Source organism: Mauremys mutica, chromosome 10 (genome assembly GCF_020497125.1).
Source record: "Mauremys mutica isolate MM-2020 ecotype Southern chromosome 10, ASM2049712v1, whole genome shotgun sequence".
Lineage (NCBI taxonomy): Eukaryota > Metazoa > Chordata > Testudines > Geoemydidae > Mauremys > Mauremys mutica.
The window spans coordinates 2834656-2860853 of NC_059081.1; the positions used below are offsets into that span (position 1 = coordinate 2834656).

General features: G+C 53.9%; 1 protein-coding gene across 5 annotated transcripts in view; it reads right to left on the reverse strand.

Moving 5' to 3' along the window:
* Positions 1-23817, reverse strand: part of LOC123378518 (probable hydrolase PNKD) — a 42461-nt gene extending 18644 nt beyond the window's left edge. For 3 of the 5 annotated variants that reach the window (XM_045032430.1, XM_045032428.1, XM_045032427.1), the window contains exons 1-3: positions 15010-15288; positions 1708-1823; positions 1084-1196 (exon numbers count right to left, since the gene is read on the reverse strand). In XM_045032430.1, the coding sequence (XP_044888365.1) occupies positions 1084-1196; positions 1708-1823; positions 15010-15179 (399 nt within the window). In that variant the 5' untranslated portion in view covers positions 15180-15288. Of the gene's footprint in view, positions 1-1083; positions 1197-1707; positions 1824-15009; positions 15289-23703 lie in introns of those variants that run through there. The other 2 variants (XM_045032431.1, XM_045032429.1) reach the window with 2 other exon arrangements.
* Between the last annotated feature and the right edge of the window lie 2381 nt (positions 23818-26198).

Consider the following 26198-nt stretch of genomic DNA (forward strand, 5'->3'; position numbering starts at 1 on the left):
CTCTCTCTCTCTCTTTCTCAGGGTTTAACCTTTCACCCCTCACCATGGTATCCGGGCACCTTCCCTGCAAAATCAATAGCAACCGCCAAATCCCCAGCGGGTTCCGTGGAGTCTCTGGCACCCACCCGGCCGCGGAACAAACAGGTGGGCCAACAAAGGGCTGCAGCCTCCGGCAGCAGGAAGGAGGGGGCTGGGCCAGTGGCTGCAGGGCCGCGAGGGGGCCAGAGGCCCCCCTTGCAGCGAGGCTGGGTGCCTGATCTTTGTCTGATGCCCCCCCACGCCAGGGAGGGTGGGACAGGCAGCCCAGCAGGCAAAGGTCGGTGCTGCTGGCAAAATCCGGCAGATCCTCAGGATACAGGGAAGACAGTTGGGAGTGGAGGGTGGGCAGGAAGCGGGGGCACAGAGACAGGGTCAGGCACTAGCCCCCCCCCACTCCCACCTCCATGGCCACTGGGCTCCCTCACAAGAGCAGCTTTCACCCCAGAGTGTGTCGCAGCGACTATGGGATGGTGAAAGGGGGCAGGTCCCATCTCCCCACCCCACAGCATGGCACAGGGGCTATGGGATGGTGAAAGGGGGCAGGTCCCATCTCCCCACCCCACAGCGAGGCACAGTGGCTATGGGATGGTGAAAGGGGGCAGGTCCCATCTCCCCACCCCACAGCATGGCACAGGGGCTATGGGATGGTGAAAGGGGGCAGGTCCCATCTCCCCACCCCACAGCGTGGCACAGCGGCTATGGGATGGTGAAAGGGGGCAGGTCCCATCTCCCCACCCCACAGCATGGCACAGGGGCTATGGGATGGTGAAAGGGGGCAGGTCCCATCTCCCCACCCCACAGCATGGCACAGGGGCTATGGGATGGTGAAAGGGGGCAGGTCCCATCTCCCCACCCCACAGCGAGGCACAGCGGCTATGGGATGGAGAAAGGGGGCAGGTCCCATCTCCCCACCCCACAGCGTCAGAGCCCCCCGCGCGTCTCAGTGGATCAATCCCCTGGTCAATTTCATGCGCCGGAGGCGGGGGGCGCTGGTCCCAGGGGGGCGGGACAGCGCCCCCGCCGGGGCAGGGGAGGAGTTCTCACCTGCACGGCCAGCGGGTCTGAGGGGTCGATGGCGGCAGCAGTGTTGGAGCGGGTGTCGATGACCAGGTAGCTGTAGTTGTTGGCTAACACAGGGATCGGCAGGATCTTTACCCCTGAGGTAACAGGGCAGACAGACAAGCAGCTGAGAAAGGGGCTCTGAGCCAGAGCCTCAAACCCCGGGCGGCCCCGAGTGTCCGGGGACCAACCAGCTCAGACTCCGACCCCGATCTGGACATGGGCCAAGGCAGCAGAATGGGAGAGTTTGATCAGACGAGGCCCAAGTTATTGCTGGAGCAGCTCACGAGATTCAGGGTCTGTCAGCTCCTCGTGCCCGGTTAGATCCCCAGACCCCGGCCCAACCCGAACCTGGATCCATGCGTAAGCGTAACCACCCTTCATCCCGCCTGTGACGGAACCTGGCCCCTTTGGTGCTGAGAGCACGAGGCTCTGCCGCCTGAGCTAAAGGAGGAACTTCCCTAGCTGGCAGCTGTAGTAGACTGTTACCCTCTCGTGCACCAGCTGCTAGAGGGGGCTAGAGACGCACTCTCTCAGCTGGGCACTCTGGTCTGGGCCCCGGACTTGTGGGATGAGTGAGAATGGGCCCCAGAAGCAGCTAGGACTCACCACTGAACATCATGGGCTGGGGGATCGAGTGGCCATGCGGATACCGCTCCCGGGCTTTCTTCATCTGCCGCTTGTAGAAGAGGTAGCCCAGCCGGGTGCGGGCGTACAGGCTGTACCTGGGGAGAGGACGGGGAGAGGGCTAGAGTGAGATGCAGAGATGGGTCTCCCTCCCACTCCCACCGGGGCCCAGCACTCAGCTGCTCTCCCTGCCCTCTTTGGGGTGGGGGGCAGACGTGCTGCAGAGCAACCTAGGGTGCCAGGGAGAGACAGGAAAGCAGCAGGGTCTGGATCTCCCCCCTTTCCAAGAGGCGGCAGCTAAAGCTTTTAGACCAAACTGTTCCTACTGTTGCAGGCAGCCCGTGGGGAGGTGGCCAGGCCGGGGGCTTTGTCCGCCGACCAGTGGCCGGACAACAGAGATGGGGATGGCAGCCCAAGGGCTGGGAAGCCAGTACGCAGGTTCTCTCACAGCTGTGACGCAGGCCAGGTCGGATGCAGGAGCAGGGGGGGATTTTTTTTATTTAATTTATTTTTTTAGCCCTTCCTAGCCCGGCGAAAGCTCCAGCGCAGAGGCGGTGACACTGCCCAACAGCGCATCCGCCGAACCAGTGCAAGCTGCGGCAGCATCAGCACGAGCCGCGTCTCCAGGCAGCGGGTTCACTGGCACAGCGATCGCTGCGGTCACGGTGCCGGCCCGTAGAGCTGTCCCCGTAATCCCCTTGACATCAATGGAGCTCTGACCGCTGGCCCCAGGCTCTTAACCTCCGTTTCCCCCTCTGCAAGATGGGGCTAACGTGGCTTCACCCACCCTTGCCTCTCTGCCGCCCGGGAAGCACGGCTGACTGGCAATGCTACCAGCGCCCTGGGATCGGGGCAGCCCCAGCCCGTCCGCCTGGCTCCCACGGTCACACCCGCTCTGCATGCAGGGCGCGGGGGGAGGCAGCATCTGCATCAGGCCCCCCTCTCCAAGGCAAACTAGCCAGAGCCCTTTGCCCGCCTCAGCTGGGGCACGGCCAGACACACACGGGGCTGCGCCTGTCAGCGTCCAAGCGCCACACCGGGCTGATCTCCCCTGCGGGGCCAGTTTCCCCAGAGAGGCGCTGGGGGCAGGGGCACCACTTCGGATTTCCAAGTCAAGGGACCAGCATGAACTAAGCAAACAGGGGAACAGGTGGCTCCGCAGGGGGGTGCTCCCAAGTGGGGGCAGATGGTCCCGTTCCTGGGGCACAGTTCAGGGGGCAGGCTGGGTAGGAGCCAGGGGAGAAGGGGGAGCTGAATCTCCCTGGAGAGGCGCCTGGCAGGCCTGACGAGACACAGCGGGAGCTGATCTGCGGTACCGAGGACACCCTGGGCTGGCGAATGCCGATCTGGCTTTCAGGTGCCCCTTGCAACACGGTGGAGGGGGCTGGGGGCAGGAGCGAGGGGCACTGGCAGAGCTGGCACGGAGGAGTCAGAACGGCACCCAGCTGCCCCACGCCGGCTCTCCCCCGCCCCTGAAGGGCCAGCGCCAGATGGGAGACAGGCCGGGGCTTCTTGGCACGCTGGCCAGGTTTGTGAGAAAGGATCGCTGCCCTTCCCCCACCGTCCACAATAATCCTCCAGCTTAGCTTGGGCCTGGAATTTCCCTGGCCCCACGGGCATCAGAAAGTCACAGCCGCTGGGGCAGCGACCTGCACCTCCCCCCCGCCCCCACGGAGGGAGGGCAGAGCCGCGCCGCACCTGGGTTCTGAGCTCCGCCCCACGGGCACCCCGGCGAGCTGCTTCCCAAGCAGGGCTGTGGAGCTGGCGGATGCGTCAATGAGTCCGCCCAGGACACGGCGTGTGCGGCCAGGTTCAGGAAGCGAGTTCAGTGCTGGGGGGGGGGGTTAAGTTGGGGAGACCACCCTCCCCCAGCCCCCAGCAAGCAGGGCGAACTCAGGGGCTCGGATTTCATAGCACGCGAGCTCCAGCATCTGGAAAACCAGCCTGCATGGACGCTCCGGTGGGCAGCTGCTGGTTGATGGCCCTGGAGAAGAAATGGGGTATATGGGGGGGACGGGGGGTTGCTCTCACTGCTCTTGGACTCACCCAACCAGGCATTTCTATTGGTTTCTCTCAAAAGATACAAGAGCAAGAAAATATCCTGGCAGCGTGGCGGGGGAGGGGTTGGGTGTACTGGGTCCCAGCAGGGACTGGCTCTGTTACCAGCTCTGGGAGAGGAGTGAGGTCCTGGGTTCTGTTCCCAGGTCCGGGAGAGGACTGGGGTCTAGTGGTTAGAGCAGGGGGGTCTGGGAGCCAGGACTCCTGGGTTCTATTCCCAGCTTGGGGAGGAGAGTGGGATCTGGGGGGTGGGGGGAGGGGAGTCAGGACTCCTGGGTTCTGTTCCCAGGTCAGGTAGGAGAGTCTAGTGGTTAGAGCAGGGGGGTCTGGGAGCCAGGACTCCTGGGTTTGGGGGTCTGGGAGTCAGGACTCCTGGGTTCTGTTCCCAGGTCAGGTAGGAGAGTCTAGTGGTTAGAGCAGGGGGGTCTGGGAGCCAGGACTCCTGGGTTCTATTCCCAGGTCGGGGAGGGGGGTCTAGAGGTTAGAGCAGGGGGGTCTGGGAGCCAGGACTCCTGGGTTCTCTCCCTGGCTCTCCTACTCTTTGACCGTAAGCAAGCCCTGGTGCCTCAGGCCACGCACACTGTTACCATCGTCATGCATTTTGCTTGGGGAGGCTGCAGTCAGCTACGCTGGTAGAAGCGCAGTGTTGCCGACAGCGCACTGCCGGCACAACGTGCTACACGACCACTGCCTTCCTGGGCTAGATCTGGCCTCAGGGTCCCATCTGTACAACTGGGACCCCTCCAAGCTGCATCGCAGGGCAGACGTGCCAGGCGTGGGTCGCTCGCGGCCGCAGAGCGCTGAGAGACACTCCAGCAGGAGGCGCTGGCAGGCCAGGCATTCGAGTAGCGACCTGCCTGCCCCCGGGCACTGAGCGTGGCTCAGCCGAACCCTGGCACGCCTCTGGCGGAGAGACAATGCCTGCGAGCAGGGGAAGCAGGCCCGGGCCCCATCACCACCCTGCTGGCACCGGGCATTGCGGGTGGCAAGAACCGCCAGCCGGGGGTTGGGCCCCCGAGCAGGGGCTGGAGCTCAGCAGGCCAGGGGGTTTGAGGTCTCCAGCTGCTCCTAGACCAGTGCAGGCAGAGCAGCCCCCCCCAGAGCTGCTGGGGAAGGGGTGGGAGGGAGAGAAGCATGTTACCCACCCCCAGTCAGGCTGCTGCGCTGGCTTCTATCCACCAATTGCACCAGCCGTCCCAGTGATCATGAAACCGCCAGTTCCCTCTGCCAGGGCCCCAGCCCCGTGGTTTTGAAAGAGGGAACTAGGCTGGAGTAGCATTAACCTGTTCAGACACAAGCAAGGGCGGGGGGCTCCCCCCCGCCGGCTTTAACTTATATTTGCCTTGTTATACTGGCTGTGTGTGGGGGGGGCCGGGGGGCAGTGGGGAAGGGTGACCATTTCTGCCAGGAGCCCAGAGGCAGCCCCTCATTTGCACACATTACAACAAGAGTCTACATCTCTCTAGCACCGCCCCTGGCTGCGGTTCTGGAGGCATTTGGGGAAACTGAGGCAGGGAAGCGACACTCGGGGTTGCATATGGAATGCCTGGCAGGGGCTGGTAGCCAGGGGGCCCTGACTCAGGCCCCTTTGCTTTAACCACTAGTCACCCCCACCCACTCCCCCAAAAGGAGACCCAGGGCAGCAACTTCCCTGCCCCCGCCTCAGCTCCCAGCAAGGAGCTCCCAGCAGCCCTGCAGTAGTGTTGGGAACTGGGGCAGAAGGGGAGGTGACAAGGCACAGCCTCCCCCCGGCCCTCAGCCCCTCCAGCGACACCCCCAGGGGATTCCCAGCTCCCAGGGGAGTATTCAGCTCCAGCTGGATTCTCTAGCCAGCTGCAAGCCCCTCCCCCTTGCCCCACTGAGGAGCCGGGTCCAGGGTAGCAGGCCTTGCCGCTGCAGCTCGGGGGTCAGGACTCCTGGGTTCCGTGTCTTTGCTCGAGGTCTGTTAGAGCAGAGATTAGAATCAGGACTCCTGGGTTCCGTCCCCAGCTCTACCATTGGACTTCGGGCAAATCCCTCTCTCTGGGGCTCCCCGGGCCACTCCGCACCATGGGGGCAATGAGAGCGACCCCCTCCTGCCGGGGTGGGCATGTGGCTTCTGAGATGGGACCGTACTGGCCTTGGGGTGGGGTCCCATGAGGCCGGCCGGACGAGAAACCCCAGAAGAGGCTGGGCCCGGGGAACCACACTGGTCACAAACCCCGCGTCCAAAGGAGACAACGAGACCCCCACCAGACGCCCTTCAATTAAAGCTGAACGCACGTCAGGCCCCCTGCTCCCACCCCCGACGGGAGGGGGGGTGCGCACTGCCAGCGTGGGGGGCGGAGAACGGCCACGGTGAAACAGACAGCAGCAGTTTCCGAGGCCGGCCTGGACTCGGAGCCCGTTCTCCCCCCCGACCCCATGCCTCTGCGTGGGCTCTGGCCCAGCTGATGAGTGCGCGGCTGTCACGCGGACATTGCTGGGCAGCGGGGTGAGCATGGGTGGGGGGGGTGACCAGTTACAACATCTCTGCCGGCAGAGATCAGCTCAGAGCCAGGTCCTTCGAGCTCGGTGTCTCGTCCCTGCGATCAGCCTGTGCAAAACTCCATGGGAAGCAGCCAGAATCACCACCCTGGACGGTTGTGGAATAACTTCAGTGGAGGCGCCTGCTGAGCCCCGGGGCAGTTACTGGCCGGCCGAGCCATCAAAGCACAGGAGATTTTATCCCACCCAGTAGCGGATGTTCTGATTATCCAGAGAAAGGGCAATTCCAAAAAGGATTGGACTTAAGCCCTTGATCTCCGCAGCAGCTACGAGACAGTATGTAAAAGAAACAAAAACCTGGGTTTTGTTAGGTTGAAATTTCCCCTCCTTTGGGTATTTTTCCAGCAACAACAAACAGCTGCCACAGCAGGAAAAAAGCTGCAGAACAACAACAAATAAAAGCTGACTTTGAGGTTTAAAACTTGCCATGAAGCTTACAACCCACACACACCCCCGCCGCTGCCCCGCTCTCCCTCCCCATGCAGGCTAGAGGCAGATACTGGAGGGGACAGCTGCTTTTCAAACAAACAAACAAACAAGCTTCCATAAGCAGCCCAAACGCTGCAGCCCTGAGAACAGGGAAATGAAACCTCCATGGGTTACCACTGGCCAAGCCAGCCATCAGTAAGATAGACGAAAAATCAGCAGGGGAAGAGAAACTGGATTAACACAAAGAAAAAAAAACAACAAACCTCGGCTCTAATTACTTATGGTATCACTAAGGTAAGCCGGGAGGTTGGTTTCCAGTACAGTGTTCCACAACAACAGCCCTTCACTGGTAGATCCGAGCGGGGAAAACCTCGAACTGGAGACTGGCTGGCTTATGGGTAAATGGGAACGGTAGTTTCATGCACGCTCCACATTTACCCAAATCCCCATGCCAATGTCAGTGGCTGTAGAACTGTTTTCCTGTTTTTTTAAAACCCACGTCTCCCTCCCTTCCCCCACCCCATTGCTGTCTGAAAGACCCACAGAAAACCGGAAAGAAAACTACCAGATTATACAGCCAGATGCCGCATACACAAAGTAAACAAAGTGCCAGGGCGGGGGAATGTAAATACTTGACGGTAGGATTCTCAGTCCAGCCCAGCCTCCACCAGTGGCCAGGATAGAAGCTTCAGAGGAAGCGGGACAAAAGCCCCATAACGGACAGTTACGAAATATTTGCTAGGCAAAGTCAGACTAGAAATGAGACGTTTTTAGCAGGGAGGGTCATTAACCGTTGGAACAATTGACCACGGACTGGGGTGCATTCGCCATCACTGGCACGGTTTTAATTAGGGCTGTTGATTAAATCGCAGTTAACTCACGCAACTAACTCAAAAAAATGTATCGTGATTAATCGCACTGTTAAACAAGAGAATCCCAATTGAATAATATTAAATATTTTGGATGTTTTTCTACATTTGTCAAATATATTGATTTCTATTGCAACACAGAATACAAAGTGTACAGGGCTCAATCTTTTATTACAAATATTTGCACTGTAAAAATGAAAGAAATAGTATTTTTCAGTTCACCTCACACAAGCACTGTAGTGCGACCTCTGTTGTGAAAGTGTAACTTACAAATGTAGGGTTTTTTGTTACATAAAACTTTAAAGCCTTCAAGTCCACTCAGTCCTACTTCTTGCTCAGCCAACCGCTCAGACAAACAAGTTTGTTTACATTGACGGGAGATAACATTGCCTGCTTCTTCTTTACAATGTCACCTGAAAGGGAGAACAGGCGTTCGCATGGCACTTTTGTAGCTGGCATTGCAAGGTATTTACATGCCAGATATGCTAAACATTCGTATGCCCCTTCATGCTTCAGACACCATTCCAGAGCACATGCTTCCCTGGTGATGATGCTTGTTAAAAAAGTAATATGTTAATTAAATTTGTGACTGAACTCCTTGGGGGAAGAACTGTGCCTCCTGTTCTGCTTTACCTGCATTCTGCCATATACTTCATGTTATAACAGTCTCGGATGATGACCCAGCACATGTTGTTCATTTTAAGAACACTTTCACTGCAGATCTGACAAAACGCAAAGAAGGTACCAATGTGAGATTCCTAACGAGAGCTACAGCGCTTGATCCAAGGTTTAAGCATCTGAAGTGCCATCCAAAATCTGAGCGGGACGAGGTGTGGAGCTTTCAGAAGTCTTAAAAGAGCAACACGCAGATGCAGAAACTACAGAACCTGAACCACCAAAAAAGAAAATCAACCTTCTGCTGGTGACATCTGACTCCGATGATGAAAGTGAACATGCGTCCGTCCGCTCTGCTTTGGATTGTTATCGAGCAGAACCCGTCGTCAGCATGGACACAGGTCCTCTGGAATGGTGGCTGAAGCATGAAGGGACATACGAATCCTTAGTGCATCTGGCACGTAAATATCTTGCGATGCCGCCTACAACGGTGCCATAAGAACACCTGTTCTCACTTTCAGGTGGCAGCATTATCTCCTGCAAATATAAACAAACTTGTTTGTCTGAGCGATCAGCTGAAATAGGCCTGAGTGGACTTGTAGGCACTAGAGTTGGACAATATTTTATTTCTGAATGCAGGTTTTTTGGGTACATGATTTTACATTTGTAAGTTCAACTTTCATGATAAAGAGATTGCACGACAGTACTTGTATCAGGTGAACTGAAAAATATCTGGTTTTTACAGTGCAAATATTTGTAATAAACAAAGTGAGCACTGGCCACTTTGGATTCTGTGTTGTAATGGAAATCAATATATTTGAAAAAGTAGAAAACATCAAAAAATATTTAAATACATGGTAATCTATTATTAACAGCACAATTAATCGCAATTAATTTTTTTAATCTCTTGACAGCCCTAGCTTTAATCAAGCCTGGGTGTTTCTCTAGAAGATCTCCTCTAGGTCAAACAGGAGCTAATTCAGGGACATATCCTATATCCTGCCTATCTGTGGTTGGTTTATGGGGCTGCAGCACGAGGGTAAATATCCCTTAGAAATAATGCTCCAGCCTATCTATTGGGACTCAGTATGGTCTCATCTATACATGAATCCTTTTCCGAAACGTACTTTATTCTTCTACTCCAATGCCTTGTGGCAGAGAGTTCCACAGCCCCCTTCAGTTATAGCAACTGAAGAACAGGGACGTCTTTGCAGACAGAAGCGTGATTTCAAGTGACGGCTGTCCTACAGCACGATCCCTCATACAGGCAGCAGAAATGATATTAAGTTACCTTCCCCATTAGCTTCTGTGCAAGCACTTTGCCTTTCAACCATGCCTCCCTGAGAACCTCACAGTATTACCCGATGAGAGACATGCACTGCATAGCCATTCACCATGGGTGTGCAGAAGAGGGGAGTGACGGGTACTGTGGAACCCAAAGCTTCAGACTTCCTGCTCTGAACATGCTCGAATTCGCAGCAGTTAATGCTGCATTTACCCAGTGGGTCGGGCACCTGGGAAGGAGCTAAAGGCATCTCTCTTGGGGATCACCTCTTCCTTAAGGGGTCCCCTGTGGGACAGGGATTGTATGTAACTCTGGGCGGGGGTGGGGGGCTGCCACAGCTCTGCCAGGAACGAGGCGCAGCATGTGTGTAGGGGGTTAAGGGAAAGCACTCAGGTTGTACCAACTCCAGAGAGGTACCAGCCCCCCGGGGAGGTTTGCACATGCTGGTTCAAATGGGATCTTTCAGCCATCAACCAAGAAAGGGCTTCTGGTGGAGCAGGGATAGCTCGGAGGTTTGAGCACCGGCCTGCTAAACCCAGAGTTGTGAGTTCAATTCTTGAGGAGGCCATTTAGGGAACTGGGGTAAAAATCTGTCTGGGGATTGGTCCTGCTTTGAGCAGGGGGTTGGACTAGATACCTCCTGAGGTCCCTTCCAACCCTGATAGTCTATAAAAAGGCTGCATTTACACTGCCACTTTCTGACCCAGCGAATGGACAGGCCCTTCTGCCCAAGGGCCCCAAATCTCGCGGAAGGGACCATGAGACTGATGGGGGATCTTGGTAAGCTTTTAGCACGCGCAGAGGAACTTCTTCCTTGTTTCTATACATTGTCCCGGTGACGCTTTTACCTTAAGAGTAAAAGGTGCTGGCTTAGCAAGAGCAGTGCGGTGCCTTGTAACTGCCGGCCACACGCTGTCTGTGGCCATCGCGGAGACGCCAAAGCACTGGGGCGGGCAATCAGGCAGGCTGGCGGGCAGGGGGTGTCACAGAGGACTGCAGGGGCTATGCAGCCTGCATCTCCTCCCAAGAGAGGCGACGACTGGAAGCCCGAGACCTGATGTGGGTGCCCCCGAGGGGGAACGCAGGTGCAGTTACCCTGAAACGGGGATCTCTGGCTCAGTGCTGCCTGCCAAAGCCCAACAATTTACTGCTGGCGAGCGACACACAGCGCAGCGCAAGAGACCCAAGCTAACGCTTCGCTAACACTGCTCACAATCTCCAGCCGGAAGAGACGGGGCTCAGGGCATTGCAGGTTAATTATTACATCCAGGGAATAATCCACATTGGGCTTTAGCGAAAGGGAAGAGTTGAAAGTCTCATTGCCGTTGGCATCTGGTCAAGTTTCCAAACACTTCCACAACCAGCCCGTCAAGTTCAGGAGAGTTAAGAAAAGAACAACACTTGGCACTCGCCCAGCCATTCACATCTCCGAAGCATTGTCCAAACACCAGCTGCTGACTGAGGACATGATTCCTTCTCCCGGTGATGGAAGCAGAGGAAATAAAGCAATTCCCTCTGTTAATCCCAGACTCCGTTACGAGGCAAGCGACACAGAATTCTCCCATGCCAGTTATTTGTCCAGCAGCTAGGAGATGGAACCCTGATCATTTGCAGTGATACAAGACAGAAAAACAAAGAATCCGAGGTATCACAGGGGAAGGCTGGTCTTGGGGCTGACGGACTGAACCCGGAACTCTGTCAGTTCCCAGCTGTGCCACGGGCACCTTCTGTGTACGGTTACCTCACTTCATCTCTCTGCACCACAGTTCCCTCTCTGAGGAACGCAGACAATGATGCTTCCCTTTATCTTGGATATTTAGACCGTAAGCGCCATACTATGAGCTACACAGCGAATACACAGAACAGGGCCCCAACTCAGATCGATGCTACCCTGATCACTACGGCGGTGTACAGTTAAAAGAACCACCGCCTTTTTCAAGTTGTCCTCAACCTGTGTAAGGGGACTGCAGACTTTGAAATGCCTCTTTGTTTTTAATAATCTACGACCAGCTTAGCAGACAGATCTATACAAAAAGACAGAGGAAGATTTGCTGCTCCTTTTACTATTTGCACCTCTCTGAGCTCAGCCAAAGAAAACAGTTTCACTATTTATTTCTAGTCAGTTTCCACCTTTCCTCCACCAGACACTGATGCGGCTGCTGATTTGGGGTTAACAGAAAGATCTGCTCAAACATTTCTGATTGGTGGGTTTTATAAAATGCCTTTTGAAGCAAAAGCTAAGGCTTGACTCTAAAAATAGTTGACAACAGCTCTTAAAATCGCTGCGTAACAACTACCACCTCCTAGGTGACCCATTTTCCCCAAAAGTGGATTCCCAAGACATGACACAACCAGGTCATACTCCCTTTTCAACGTGTCTCAGCCTTTGATGGCTGACGTTCTGCCTGCCAGGGCATTAGAGCTCTGCAAAGATGAAAGAAAATCCAGTTTAATACACACAGGCCACATCTACACTAATGAAAGGCAAAGACGTGTGCAAGTTAACATGTTAAGTAACGTGTTCGAATCCTAGCGCTGACAGGACAGCTGTAGGTTTAGCATGCATTAGCTGGGTGAGGGAAACCCACAGCTCCCCTGTAACATTCACCTTCCCCAGGTAACATGAGCTAGAACTACAACGTACCCTGTCTACACTAGGATTAAACACATCAGGTCACACACACACACCTTTTTTCTAGTGAAGACAAGGTCACAAAGCTAAACAATCCACACAGCTAACAGGGCTCTCTCTTCGTATGTCCTGCACACCGTACAAACACAGTGAGGCCCCAGTTGAGACAGATGCTACCGTAACGAAAGCGCCCTGGCAAGGAATCCCATCGGCGGCTCCAGAATCAAAGCTGCCCATTTGTTAAATCAACCCCCTAGCCCTGACACTCGTGCCGAAAACCGCCTTGAACGTAACCCGGTGCAATCTCACCTCGCTGCTCACAGCTGCTTGCAGAACGATAGCACTGAACGAGCGGGGCCAGTTTTAAAGACACTGCTCAGAATGCTGTGAGCTGCGGCGAAAGCATCCAGCATTATGTCAATTTCCCCCTGCCAGGCAAAGCTCCTGGCAGCCTACGCTGGAGTAATTCACTAGCCAGGAAGGCCCCAGAGACCGAAGCTGGGGAGAAAAGCAGACAATCCAGTCCCCAGCTCCCTCAGCGCAGGCAGAGGTCTCAGGAGGGATCACCGATGACAGTAGCCTGAAGAGGTTGGACCTGGAGATTTACCTGACACCTACCAGCCAGAGGCTGACGTGAAAGACAAACCCTCTTAGGGCAGGAATCCCAGCAGCCACGGCACACCAGGCATGTCACCGAACCCGCTGTACACCCCGGTGCCTGCCTCCAGGCAGTTTCAGACATGACAACAAAGGAGGGATGGGGCGAGGAAAGATCCCGGCTCAACAAGATCAGGCAGCTGCTCGGCTCCAGCGCGCGCACCCCTCCCGGCTCACAGGACTCTCACAATTCCTGACGACTGGCTTGCAGCAGGCATTCCGGGAGAGGTGCATGAGCAGAGGGAGCGGGGCCTGTTACCAGGGGTCTGCCCCAGTCCTTGCGGGCAGATGCCCCTTTCCTTCATTGCTACCACGTGACCCGCTAGCTACAAGGCACCCAGCAAGTGTTTCAAGCCCCGAATACACAGAGCATCACACACAGCCCCAGCCACACAGGCTGGGCTAGGATCCTTCACCGTGCAGATCACACTGTAGGAGAGGGGTCAACGAGGGGACTCTACCCTCTGCCTGAGCCTTCTCCTCCACAGCTCTGAGCCAGCCGCCTTCCTGCCTCTCTGCAGCATCAGCACAAGACAGACCTGGGCCATGGCCTCGCATCTCTCCGGTTACTCCGACTCTCCCCCCAGCTCCACGATGGACCGATTTCAGTCTCTTCTCCGTAGTGCAAACCCCGCACCGCTGCTTCTGGTAACGGACGCCTGCCCTCTATTACCCAGCGCTCTGAAGGCTTTCGGGATGCAGCGTGAGTGGAAGACGCTCCCTGACAGACAATAAGCTACAGAGTCAGAGCGGTCAGCTGGGTCCCAAGGAGCCGATGCCCAAGGGAAGCTGTGGCACCCCTGGGTCTGGGGATCTGGGTCACGTGGGCAAATCCTGGCAGGGATGGATAGTGCCAGGCTGTGTGTGGGATCTGAAAGCAGCGTTTTCTCCCTTTGACCCCACACACAGCACAACCCAGCCAGCTGGAGCTTTCCAGAGAAGGGCCTGCGTCCGTGTGAGCCCAGTGCTGCACCAAGCCCGGGGCAGCAAAGGACATGGCTCCCCAGCGCATCGCAGGGGGACTGGGAGCCGGCCAAGCCCTTCGGTGGCTGCTGTGCAGGGGGGCCCCTGTGGGACACCTACCCCACAGGGTGGCACAAGCATCCCCCCACCCAAAGTGGTTCAGGCACCAAACAATCAGGGCAGTGCAAACCCTTTGGGGTCCCCAGGAGCACCCCAGGGGGGAGAGAAGGGGAGCTTGTGGGACTCTGATGCAGCCAGGAAAGAGACCTGCTTCAAACCCAGGCAGGGTCGTCACCCTGCACAGCCCACTCAGCCCAGCCACCAGCCCTCCCCCGAGTCCCCCAGTGAGACTCCCTCTCAACCCAGCCACCGTTCCTGGATGCATGCAGACCTCCTGCCACAGACCCCCATTATGCATACAGCCCACCTGCATCCCCCCCTAGCCCAGCCTAACTCCCCCAGCCCCCCCCAAGCCCTGCACAGTCCAGCCTCAGCCTAATCCCCGCAGCCCCAGCCTAACTCCCCCCGCAGCCCAGCCTAACTCCCCCAGCTCCCCCCCCAACCCCTGCGCAGTCCAGCCCCAGCCTAACTCCCCCAGCTCCCCCCCCAACCCCTGCGCAGTCCAGCCCCAGCCTAACTCCCCCAGCTCCCCCCCAAGCCCTGCGCAGTCCAGCCCCAGCCTAACTCCCCCAGCTCCCCCCCAAGCCCTGCGCAGTCCAGCCCCAACCAAACCCCCCAGCCTCAGCCTAATCCCCGCAGCCCAGCCTAACTCCCCCCTAGCCCAGCCTAACTCCCCCAGCTCCCCCCAAGCCCTGCGCAGTCCAGCCCCAGCCAAACCCCCGCAGCCCCAGCCTAACTCCCCCCGCAGCCCAGCCTAACTCCCCCAGCTCCCCCCCCCCGAAGCCCTGCGCAGTCCAGCCCCAACCAAACCCCCCAGCCTCAGCCTAATCCCCCCAGATCCCCCTGACTAACTTTCCCTCCAGCCCCGGCCTACACCCCCAGTTTCCCTGCAGCCCCCCCCCATAAACCCTCCATGGCCCAGCCCCAGCCAAACCCCCCAGCTGCCCCACATAACCCCCCCCCAGCTCCCTGCAGCCCCAGTGTAACCCCCAACCCCCCCGGAGGCCCCTCCCCAGCTCCCCTGCATGCCCCCATCGACAGCCTACTCCTCCCCCCACGCCCCTGGCCCCATGGAGCCCCCCAGCTCCCCCCCGCGGCGGGTCCCAGCGGGACCCCCGCGCCGCACTCACCCGATGCGGAACACCAGGGGCCCGGCCAGGGCCATGAGCACCTTGGCCAGGCAGCGGCGGAGGCGGCGCGCCGGCCGGCACCGGGCGAGGGAGGCGGCCCCCAGCCCGCAGCAGGCGGCCAAGGCGGCCGCCAGCACCTGGAGCCGGGACAGGCAGCCGGACCACGCCATGCTCCAGGCCGGCCCCGCCCCTCGGGCCGGCCCCGCCTCCGCCACCCGGGAGACCAGCGAACGCCGCCGGCCTCAGCCTTCGAACCACGCCCACTTCGAATGCAATGTAGCCAGCGCCCGGCCCCGCCCATAGAACGCGGAGACACTCAACGCGGTGGGAGGGCTGCAGCGCCACCGTGTGGGCACTGGCTGTCATCGTTCGGGCGCCGAGCTAGGGACAACCGGGCCGAGCCCGGCCTGCTCCGAATTCATTGTGGATTGGGGACAAGTTGCCATTGCAAATGATTATCACATTCATTCACCTTCCTCTGCTTCCTGGCCTCTTCCCCCTTCCGGGTCAGCGACTGGTCCAGCCTTCTTCCAAAAGCCATGGCCATAGGCCCGCTGGGATCCGCTGATAACGGGTCCCTTGGCCTTCTCAAACCACAGTGGCCGCAAGCCCCATCCTACCGGTATAACTGTCCTGTCCCTGCTGGATAAGCCCATCCGCACAGCCTGGCCTCCAGGGACTTGTCTTTCATTGGAGCACCCTGCTGAGCTATCATCAGTTATTAATTAGCAATACCATGGCCAGTGGTTAATGAATGCAGACCGTGTCTTTTGAATTAGCATTGTCACAAATCATAATTAATTAACAGGCGTTATTTGCTATCAATATCATTTCTGCTGCCTTGCAGTGCTGGGACTCCCAATGCAGCCAGGAAAGAGGCCTCCGTCAAACCCAGGCAGGGTAGCCACCCTGCAGAGGCCGCTCAGCCACCAGCCCTCTAACTATCTCCCCTTTCCTCTCCATCAGCCTCTATGCATGGACCCTCTTCCTTACCTGGGACCGGAGCCTGCAGACACCTAGGCCAGGGCCGACGGGGGGGGGGGGGGGGCGGAGGGGGAAGCCGATACAAATTACCGGGGCCTGGTGGTCCAGAAGGGGCCCGGGGCCCGGCTTTGTCGGGCCTGTTTAGCCGGTCTGCCCTTGCTGGGGGGCCCGAAAAATGTTTTTCACCAGGGCCTGAACCCGCTCTCGGCGACCCTGATCTAGGCACATTAGTAAAGTCAGTGAGAGTCTGTGGGCACCAAGGCTCTGCCTGCATGGATCTAATTACAGGATTGGGGCCTTAGCGTGTGGAGTTTGCATTTTCAACTAGCTTTGAACGTGGACTTGCGCGCCTGGCCTGGTCACTCTAATAGAATCATCTTGAACTGAGGACTCTAATTCGCTCCTCCTAAATTGGCCTTGTAAGTTTCATGAGACAGAAACACTGAGGTTGCAGAGCGTGAGCTTCCTCACCAGAATGCAGATCCTTAACCAAAGCATTAAAATAGAGTTTATGAAACCGTGCCAACCACAGCGCGAATTTCATAGAATCATAGAATTCAAGATCAGAAGGGACCATTATGATCATCTAGTCTGACCTCCTGCAAGATGCAGGCCACATAAGCCGATCCCCCCACTCCTTTAGCAAGCGACCCCTGCCCCATGCTTCGGAGGAAGGCGAAAAACCTCCAGGGCCACAGCCAATCTACCCTGGAGGAAAATTCCTTCCCGACCCCAAATATGGCGGTCAGCTGAACCCCGAGCATGCGGGCAAGACTCTCCAGCCATACCCTCTGGAAAAAGGTTAAGAATATCATATCATTGACCCATTGTACTATTTACCAGTGTGGCACTTAATTAACCTATTGACTAAGCCCGGTATCCTATCATACCATCTCCTCCATAAACTTATCTAGCTTAATCTTAAAGTCATGGAGGTCCTTCGCCCCCACTGTTTCCCTCGGTAGGCTGTTCCAGTATTGCACTCCCCTGATAGTTAGAAACCTTCGTCTAATTTCAAGCCTAAATTTCCTGACTGACAATTTATATCCATTTGTCCTCGTGTCCACATTAGCACTGAGCTGAAATAATTCCTCTCCTTCCCTGGTATTTATCCCTCTGATATATTTAAAGAGTGCAATCATATCTCCTCTTATCCTTCTTTTGATTAGGGAAAACTAACCGAGCTCCTCAAGTCTCCTTTCATACGACAGGCCTTCCATTCCTCGGATCATTCTAGTGGCCCTTCTTTGTACCCGTTCCAGTTTGACCCCTTATTCGCCAAAACTGACATCCCAGAGCAGGTTGTTGTTATAACGAAGGGTTCCCAGTTTTACTCGATCAGCTACATGAGGCAGGCATGTAGTTACCTGGAATGGTTCACCTAACCAGAGCCCCACCCTCCACTGGCGAGGTTACTGATATGTCCAGGTGTTAGAAACAGGGCACAGTCCACAAAGTCAGAACAGCGCACTTGGAAACCAATTTTATTTTAAAGGGACCATCCCTCAATTCATTTCTTTGTCCCTTAGGGTGACCATCTGCCCCCCAGTTTAGGGGACGTCCCTTGACCATTTTAAACATCACACTATAGCTTGGGCTAATTGCACTGTGTAACGCCGAGCCAGCAAAGGATTAACAATCAGCAGGTTAAGTGACCTGTAAGCAATCCTTAAGGACATATCAAAAGGGTATTGCCGTGGTAAACAGGGCCAGTCCTTGGAGATAGTTATCAAAGCCATAACAATGAGGAGTCCTTGTGGCACCTTAGAGACTAACACATTTATTTGGGCATAAGCTTTCGTGGGCTAGAACCCACTTCATCAGATGCCTGAAGTGGAAGATACAGGAGCAGGTATAAATGCATGAAAAGATGTGATTTGCCTTGAGGCCCTTGAGGAATTCCTCATCTCTCATCCCCTTACACCCCTACTCTACTTGCGCTATATTGATGACATCTTCATCATCTGGACCCATGGGACGGAGGCCCATGAGGAATTCCACCACGATTTCAACAAGTTCCACCCCACCATCAACCTCAGCTTGGACCAGTCCACACAAGAGGTCCACTTCCTAGACACTACAGTGCTAATAAGCGATGGTCACATAAACACCACCCTATACCAGAAACCTACTGACCGCTATACTTACCTACATGCCTCCAGCTTTCATCCAGACCACATCGCACGATCCATTGTCTACAGCCAAGCTCTAAGATACAACCACATTTGCTCTGATCCCTCAGACAGAGACAAACACCTACAGGATCTCTATTAAGTGTTCTTACAACTACAATACCCACCTGCTGAAGTGAAGAAACAGATTGACAGAGCCAGGAGAGTACCGAGAAGTCACCTACTCCAGGACAAGCCCAATAAAGAAAGTAACAGAACGCCACTAGCCGTAAGCTTCAGCCCCCAACTAAAACCTCTCCAGTGCATCATCAAGGATCTACAACCTATCATTAAGGACGATCCCTCACTCTCACAGACCTTGGGGGACAGGCCAGTCCTTGCTTACAGACAGCCCCCCAACCTGAAGTAAAAAACTCACCAGCAACTACACACCACACAACAAAAACACCAATCCAGGAACCAAACCCTGCAACAAACCCTGATGCCAACTCTGTCCACATATCTATTCAAGGGACACCATCATAGGACCTAACCACATCAGCCACACCATCCAGGGGTCGTTCACCTGCACATCTACCAATGTGATATATGCTATCATGTGCCAGCAATGCCCCTCTGCCATGTACATTGGCCAAACCGGACAGTCTCTACACAAAAGAATAAATGGACACAAATCTGACATCAGGAATCATAACATTCAAAAACCAGTAGGAGAACACTTCAATCTCTCTGGTCACTCAGTAACAGACCTGAAAGTGGCAATTCTTCAACAAAAACACTTCAAAAACAGACTCCAACGTGAAACTGCAGAACTGAAATTAGACTCGTTGACTCATAGACTTTAAGGTCAGAAGGGATCATTATGATCATCTAGTCTGACCTCCTGCACAATGCAGGCCACAGAATCTCACCCATCCACTCCTGTATCAAACCCCTAACCTATGTCTGAGCTACTGAAGTCCTCAAATCGTGGTTTAAAGACTTCAAGGTGCAAAGAATCCTCCAGCAAGTGACCCATGCCCCACACTGGAGAGGAAGGCGAAAACCGCCCAGAGCCTCTGCCAATCTGCCCTGGAGGAAAATTCCTTCCCAACCCCAAATCTTAAAGATAGGAACTATGTTAGCAATTCTCCAGTCGTACGGTACAACCCCTGAGTTTACAGATTCATTAAAAATTCTTGCTAATGGGCTTGTAATTTCATGTGCCAGTTCCTTTAATATTCTTGGATGATTATCTGGTCCCCCTGATTTAGTCCCATTAAGCTTTTCGAGTTTGGCTTCTACCTCGGATGTGGTAATATCCACTTCCATATCCTCATTCCCATTTGTCATCCTACCATTATCCCTAAGCTCCTCATTAAAGACTGAGGCAAAGTATTTGTTTAGATATTGGGCCATGCCTAGATTATCCTTAACCTCCATTCCATCCTCAGTGTTTAATGGTCCCACTTCTTTCTTTGTTTTCTTTTTATTTATCTGGCTATAGAACCTTTTACTATTGGCTTAATTCCCTTTGTCCAACTCTACATGGCTTTTGGCCTTTCTCACTTTATCCCTACATGTTCTGACCTCAATAAGGCAGCTTTCCTTGCTAATCCCTCCCCTCTTCCGCTCCTTGTAGGCTTTCTGCTTTTTCTTAGTCACCTCTCTGAGATGCTTGCTCATCCAGCTTGGTCTACAACGCCTGCCTATGATTTTTTTCCCCTTTCTTGGGATGCAGGCTTCTGATAGTTTCTGCAACTTTGATTTAAAATAATTCCAGGCCTCCTCTGCCTTTAGATCCACAAATTCTTCAGTCCAATCCACTTCCCTAACTAATTTCCTTAATTCTTTAAAGTTAGCCCTTTTGAAATCAAAAACCCTAGTCCCAGGTCTATTTTTGTTTATTCTTCCAACTAGTTGAACTGAATTAGCTCATGATCACTCGAACCAAGGTTGTCCCCTACAACCATTTCTTCTATGAGGTCCTCACTACTCACCAAAACCAAATCTAAAATGGCATCCCCTCTTGTTGGTTCTTCAACTACTTGGTGAAGGAATCCATCAGCTGTCGCATCCAGAAAAATCTGAGCCCTATTATTATTACTAGCACTTGTCCTCCAGACTATATCTGGGAAGTTAAAGTCTCCCATGATCACACAATTCCCATTAGTGTTTACTTCATTAAAAACATTAAAGAGGTCTCTATCCATATCCAGATCAGATCCCGGCGGTCTGTAGCACACCCCAAGCACTATCCCAGGGGAGGCTCTAGTAGCTTTCTTCCCCAGTGTGATTTTTGCCCAGACAGACTCTGTCTTATCCATTCCATCCCTTCTTATTTCTTTAAAGTTAACCTCATCATTGACATACAATGCTACTCCACCACCTTTGCCTTGATTTCTGTCTTTCCTAAACAGCACATACCCTTCAGTACCTGTACTCCAGTCAAACGAATACACAAGCCCAAGCCATAGAAACACAATAGGCTCCTCTCCCCCATGGTCAATCTGTGTTCTCTCCTCCCTGGGAGAGTTTCCAGCAGAGAATACAAGCAGCAAGACCCACCAGGGGCAATCGTCTCCGGGGACCTGGAAGAGAAGCTAGTTGTACCCACCCCCAAGAATCAATACGTGGTATAAAAACCAGAGTTCCCAGGGGAAGATGAATTCCAGAAGTAACAGGTCTTCCTACAGCCGTACACAGAGAGATTCCTTCACTGAGTAACTTACAGGCAAAATAACTGGGCTACAGAAGCTAAGGTGATTTACAAAAACAACGAGGAGTCCGGTGGCACCGTAAAGACTTAACCGATTTATTTGGGCATAAGGTAATTTAGCCCCTCCGGCCAAGTCCAGTGGAGTTTACGGGAACGTAAAGCCATTCTTCTACCCCAGAGCCCTGCCGGGCGCCCTTCCTCGGCGGGGCTGGAGCCCTTCTCTGCGGCTCGTCCTTTCTTCCTCGCATTGACAGGGGTTGCTGTGCCAAAGGTGGCGGCATAGGGAGAACCAGCCTCTGCCCTCCACGTGTCCCCAATCCTGGGACTCTAAACCATTGGACGGTGCCTCAGAATGCAAACTGCCTTCACATCTTCTCGGGGCCTCTCCCGTGAGCCTGGTCGGGCCTCCTCCCTGGCCCTTTCCTGGCTGTTCTTCATCCACACAGCTCCCGGTGGCCACAGGTGGCCCTTAAATCTCCCAGCAGGCCTAGTTCTCCCCCATCACCTGGCCCTGATCTCCAGCTGGGGCAGTGAGGCTGGGGCCCGCTCACCCGGGGACCTGGTCCTTTATGCAGCGCAGAGACCAGGCCACAGCCTAGGGAGCTGGGGAGATTTATGGCTGTGAGGGATGAGCCCACAATCGCCCCAGTCGTGTGGCAGCAGCAGCGCAGGCGGTGTCCCCGTTTCGATTCGGCCCCGTCACCATTTCCTCGCAGGTTTTGATCCATTTTGATGCTTTTGTTTAAAAGCAAAGTCTCTCTCTGCCATTCCCCATTCGTTACTATGGAAACGATGACGTCACAGAGACGGGAATGTTTAGGTGACTCCACATGGGGTAGAGAGAAATAAACCCACATGTTACGCGGCGGGTTGAAGCGGATCGGGTCTGTGAAATGCTGACGTTTCTCTGCTGTTTTCCCAGGGATGTGGAGGATTCAGATACCACGGTGATGGGCCTGGGACAGACAGACATGTCCATTTTGGGACCCAATCAGACTAGCAGTGTCCCTATAACATAGGATTAGGAACAATCCATTCATGGACCCCTCACCTCTAGGGTGCCCCCTCATGCCGGGACAGGGCATTGCAGAGGATTTCGCTTCTCATTACCCGACATACACCCCCACCCCGTTGGCCCCCTTCCTCGGCCCCGATGACCAATCCCAGCCGGTGTCTTCTCCCGACCCCCGCTCTGAGTTTTCTGTGCCTTGGCCCTCTGGCCAAGTTATGTAACAGTTCACCCCTCACTTCCGGGGCAGCAAAGTCCTTCACCCCTCCTGGGTTTCTCTGCTTTCCTCATCCTTCCCAGAGTGCTGGGAGTCCAAATACCGCACGTGCTGGGCTGCCAGCCCCTCCTGGGCTTCTCTGAAGTCCGCTGCTCCTTGGCCCCTTCTCCTAGCTCCTGCAGAGTGTCTCTTATCTTGTGTCTTCCCCTGCAGGATGCCCCGACCTTCCCTTTGCCAGGGACTCCAGCAGGGAATCCTCCAGCTCCCTACAGGCCCTGGGTCAGGGATGCCCTGCAGGACTCAGTCGGGCTTCCTCGAGCTAGTCCCAGAGGACGACTCCCCTTGTTTTCCTCTCCAGAGGTCCCAGCTCTGCTTACATAACCCTCTCCCTGCGCAGCTGGGGGCTGTCTATCTAATTAAACTCCATGACACCCAGCTGGGATCACTAATTAGCCCTTATGTTGCCAGCTTATCAGTGAGGCTGAGGGACAGCTAAGCCAAGTCACGGGTAAGGTTGAACCCAGCTTGCCTCCAAGGGCCGGCCAGCCAGCTTGGGACATACCCCCTGTCCTTTCCACTGGACAAGCCTCCTTCTCCAACCCCCGTGGCAGGACGTCACCTCCATTCAGAGTATAGACACATGGGTCTTCCTAGGCTACCTGGGCTCTCAGGCTGACAGGAGAAAATGTCTACGGGAAGCTCAAAACATCAGGGAAAAATCCATGGCTGGCAGGGCTGAGGACAATCAAAGGGAGTTTTTTTAAAGTGTGAACAAAAGACATTATAGCAATGGCACAGGCCCATTACTCGATGGAGATGGTAAAACCATTACTAGTGATGCAGAAAAGGCAGAAGTGTTTAATACATATTTTTTCTCTGTATTTGGAAAGAAGCAGGACGATGTGCTGGTATCAGGAGGAGGGTAAAGTATTTTACAGTCCTTTTGTGATTAAAGAGGATGTTAGACAGCCTCTGCTAGGGATAAGCATTTTTAATTGAGCAGGCTCAGGTAACTTGCACCCAAGAGTCCTAAAAGAGCTGGCTGAGGAGAACTCTGGCCCATTGATGTTAATTTTTAATAAATCTTGGAATTCCAGGGAAATTCCAGAGGACTAGAATGAGTGCTAATGTAGTGCCAATATTAAAAAAGGGCAAGCAGGATGACCCAAGTAATTATAGGCTCATTAGCCTGATATCAATTCTGGGCAAAATAATGGAAAAGCTGATATGGGAGTGTGACAGGGCTCCCACTCACCACACCAGCACCTCCTGCTGGTCTTCTTGGGGGATCAGCTCTATAGGTCAGCACACCCACTCCTGGTGTTGTATCAGAGAGGTAGCCTGGTGGTTTCTTGCCTGCCACCACTTCTGCTCTGGGACCCACATCACTCCTAGGACTGCGGCATCCTCTTCATGACACAGTTCCCTGTCCATGCCACAGTCTGTGCTCGCCTTTTCCAGGGGCCAGTACTGCAGTCCAACCACTTCCTCAGTGGTGAGTGCAGGGGAAAGGCGAGGATCTGGGCCCATCCACTACTCTGGGTCTTGGCCCAGGGACCCTGTAGATGGCAGCCATGTGCTGCATCCCCTTCAACCTCTCAGTACCTTTCCCTGGACCACTTCCTTGCTGCCCCAGCACCTTCTTAACCCTTACCTCAGGGCCTCAGCATGCCCATCCTAGCAGCCAGCCAAGAGCTCCCTCTCACCCCGCTATTCCTGCCCAGCACTGCTCTGTCCAGGGTGCTAGCTTCCCTCCACCTGCAAAGCAGGCAGGCCTCCCTCCTTGATTTCCAGGGAGCTACTAACTCTGCTGCTCTCCCCTGCACCTCTTCTTATATGGGCCTACAAGGTTCTGATTGGCTGCTCCTAGCAGCCCCGCCTCCTATTGGCTGCTTTTTGCGCAGCAATCCTAGGGCTCTATTAACCCTTCACAGGCCAGTGTGGGGTGGATGCTCCATCAGAGGGAGAAATAATATAATTAATGGCAGCCAAGATTGTTATAGAGAAAATAGGGCTTGTCAAACAAACCTGATTTCATTTTTGATGAGGTTATAAATTTGGTTGCTAAAGATATAAATTATAATGTATAGATCGGTCTACTAAACTTAGACTTTTGCTTGGCATTTGACTTAATACCTCAGGACATTCTGATTAAAAAATTAGCACCATACAATATCAAGCAAGCATGTTAAACAGATTAAGAACAGGTTGAGTGACAGATTTAAAAAAGTAGTTGTCAATGGGGGAGGGGATCATCCCTGAATGGGGGCGTTTCTCGAGGGGTTCTGAGGGGCTCATAATTTCCATCAATGATCTGGAAGTAAATATAAAATCTGCAGATAACGAAAGACTGATAAGTAAAGATGAGGCCAGCGCAGTCCTACTGAGCGATCTGGATCACTTGGCAAACAACAAGAGTTTTAGTACAGACAAAGGCATAATTATACACCTAGGAACAAGGAATACAGGCCAGAGTGGGGGGACTCTACCCTGCAAAGCAGTGACTCTGAAAAGGACTTTTGGGTAGTGGTGGCCAATCAGCTGAACATAAGCTCCGGTGCGACGCTGTGGCATAAAGAGCTAATGTGATCCTTAGAGTAGCGAATAGGATCAGAGAGGTGATTGTGGAGGATCTACATGCAATGCTGGCGAAACAGGTACTGGAATATTGTGTACGTTTCTGGTGTCCACTGTGGCATTATGCCCCGTATTCTTCACGGTAATGTGATTATGTTTTTATGGCATAACTATGAGGTATTTTGTGCAAGATAAGGCACGTGAGATATCATTGAAAAGGTAATGAGTTAGTGAATATGATTATCCTATTTGTATGGATGTATCATTTTGGCATCTGAAGTTAGGAACATTGTCTATGCATCTATTACAAATGTGTTTACACCCGGGGAACGCCCACTAGGCGGGATGCAATCAGTCCAGATGGCTGGCTGGGAAGGGCCATTAGGGAAAACAATCAGTTTTAGAGGATGCTAATCTCCCACTGGGGAGCCTTCCTGGGGACATTACAAACAGACTCTGTCTCATGGCTGCTACGGCGCTACGGAGGCAGCATAGAATCCCCGTGTTTTTCCACTGAAAGGCGTGGGAACTAAAGTTGGAGACAAAGGATTCCTGCCCTATGCAAAAGCTATTTAAAGCAGGGAAGTGACATCATCATGGTTCTTCACTGACTCCCCACCCAAAGGAGACGCCTGGAAACAAGGACTGAACGGGGTGTGGGGGAAGGGCTGGGGCCAGGGTAGAGGGGTTTCTAGCCTATGAAAGGACTATCTGGGGTTTTAAGCTGCAAGCAAGTGCAGCTTGTCCTCAAGAACCTCTGCAAACTGCCTAAACCAACAATTAGGGTGAGAATTTGCTACTCATATTCAATGTCTTTAGTATCTTAGGCTCAGATTGTGTTTTTGTTTTATTTGCTAGGTCATCTGCTTTGGTCTGTTTGCTGTCCCTTATAATCACTTAACATCTATCGTTTGCAGTTAATACATTTATTTTTGCTTTCTCTAAAACCAGCGTGGGCAGGAGTCAGACCTGGGGGGAGAAAGCTGCGTATATTAAAGACAAAGTAAATTCCTCTCCGCATTGAGGGAGGGGTGCATTGCATGAGCTTACGCTGTACAGTTCCCTGCGCAGCACAAGACGGTATAATTTTGGGTTTACCCTTCAAAGGGGTGTGTGCACGTGAGTAACTGGGCCGTTCTTAGCTGAGCCTTCCAATGCAGAGCTGATCTCAGCATGTGTGTGTAGCTGCAGCTGGGTATGTCCCTAACTGTCTGCGTGCGGGAGGGGGCTTGAGAACCTGTCAGAGCAGTACAGTGTAAAGGGTAGAAAAGAACCCCCCCAAAATGGTTCAGTGGTTGGAAAAAATGCCTTACACTTATACTTCCAGAGCTGAATGGGTTTCGTTTAACACGAAGATGACCAAAGGGTGGGTTGATTACAGGCAGGCTGGGGAGGGTTATATTTTTATCCTTATACCTTGGTAAACGTCAGTTTCACCAGACTGACACAATAATCGAAATGAACAGATAGCATTTTTCTTACTTTGCCTACTTGGGACTTTTGAATCAGGTTTGTTACAAATGGACGAGCGCAGTGACGCTGAGCCTTTCCAGACGACTGGCCCCCTTTTAG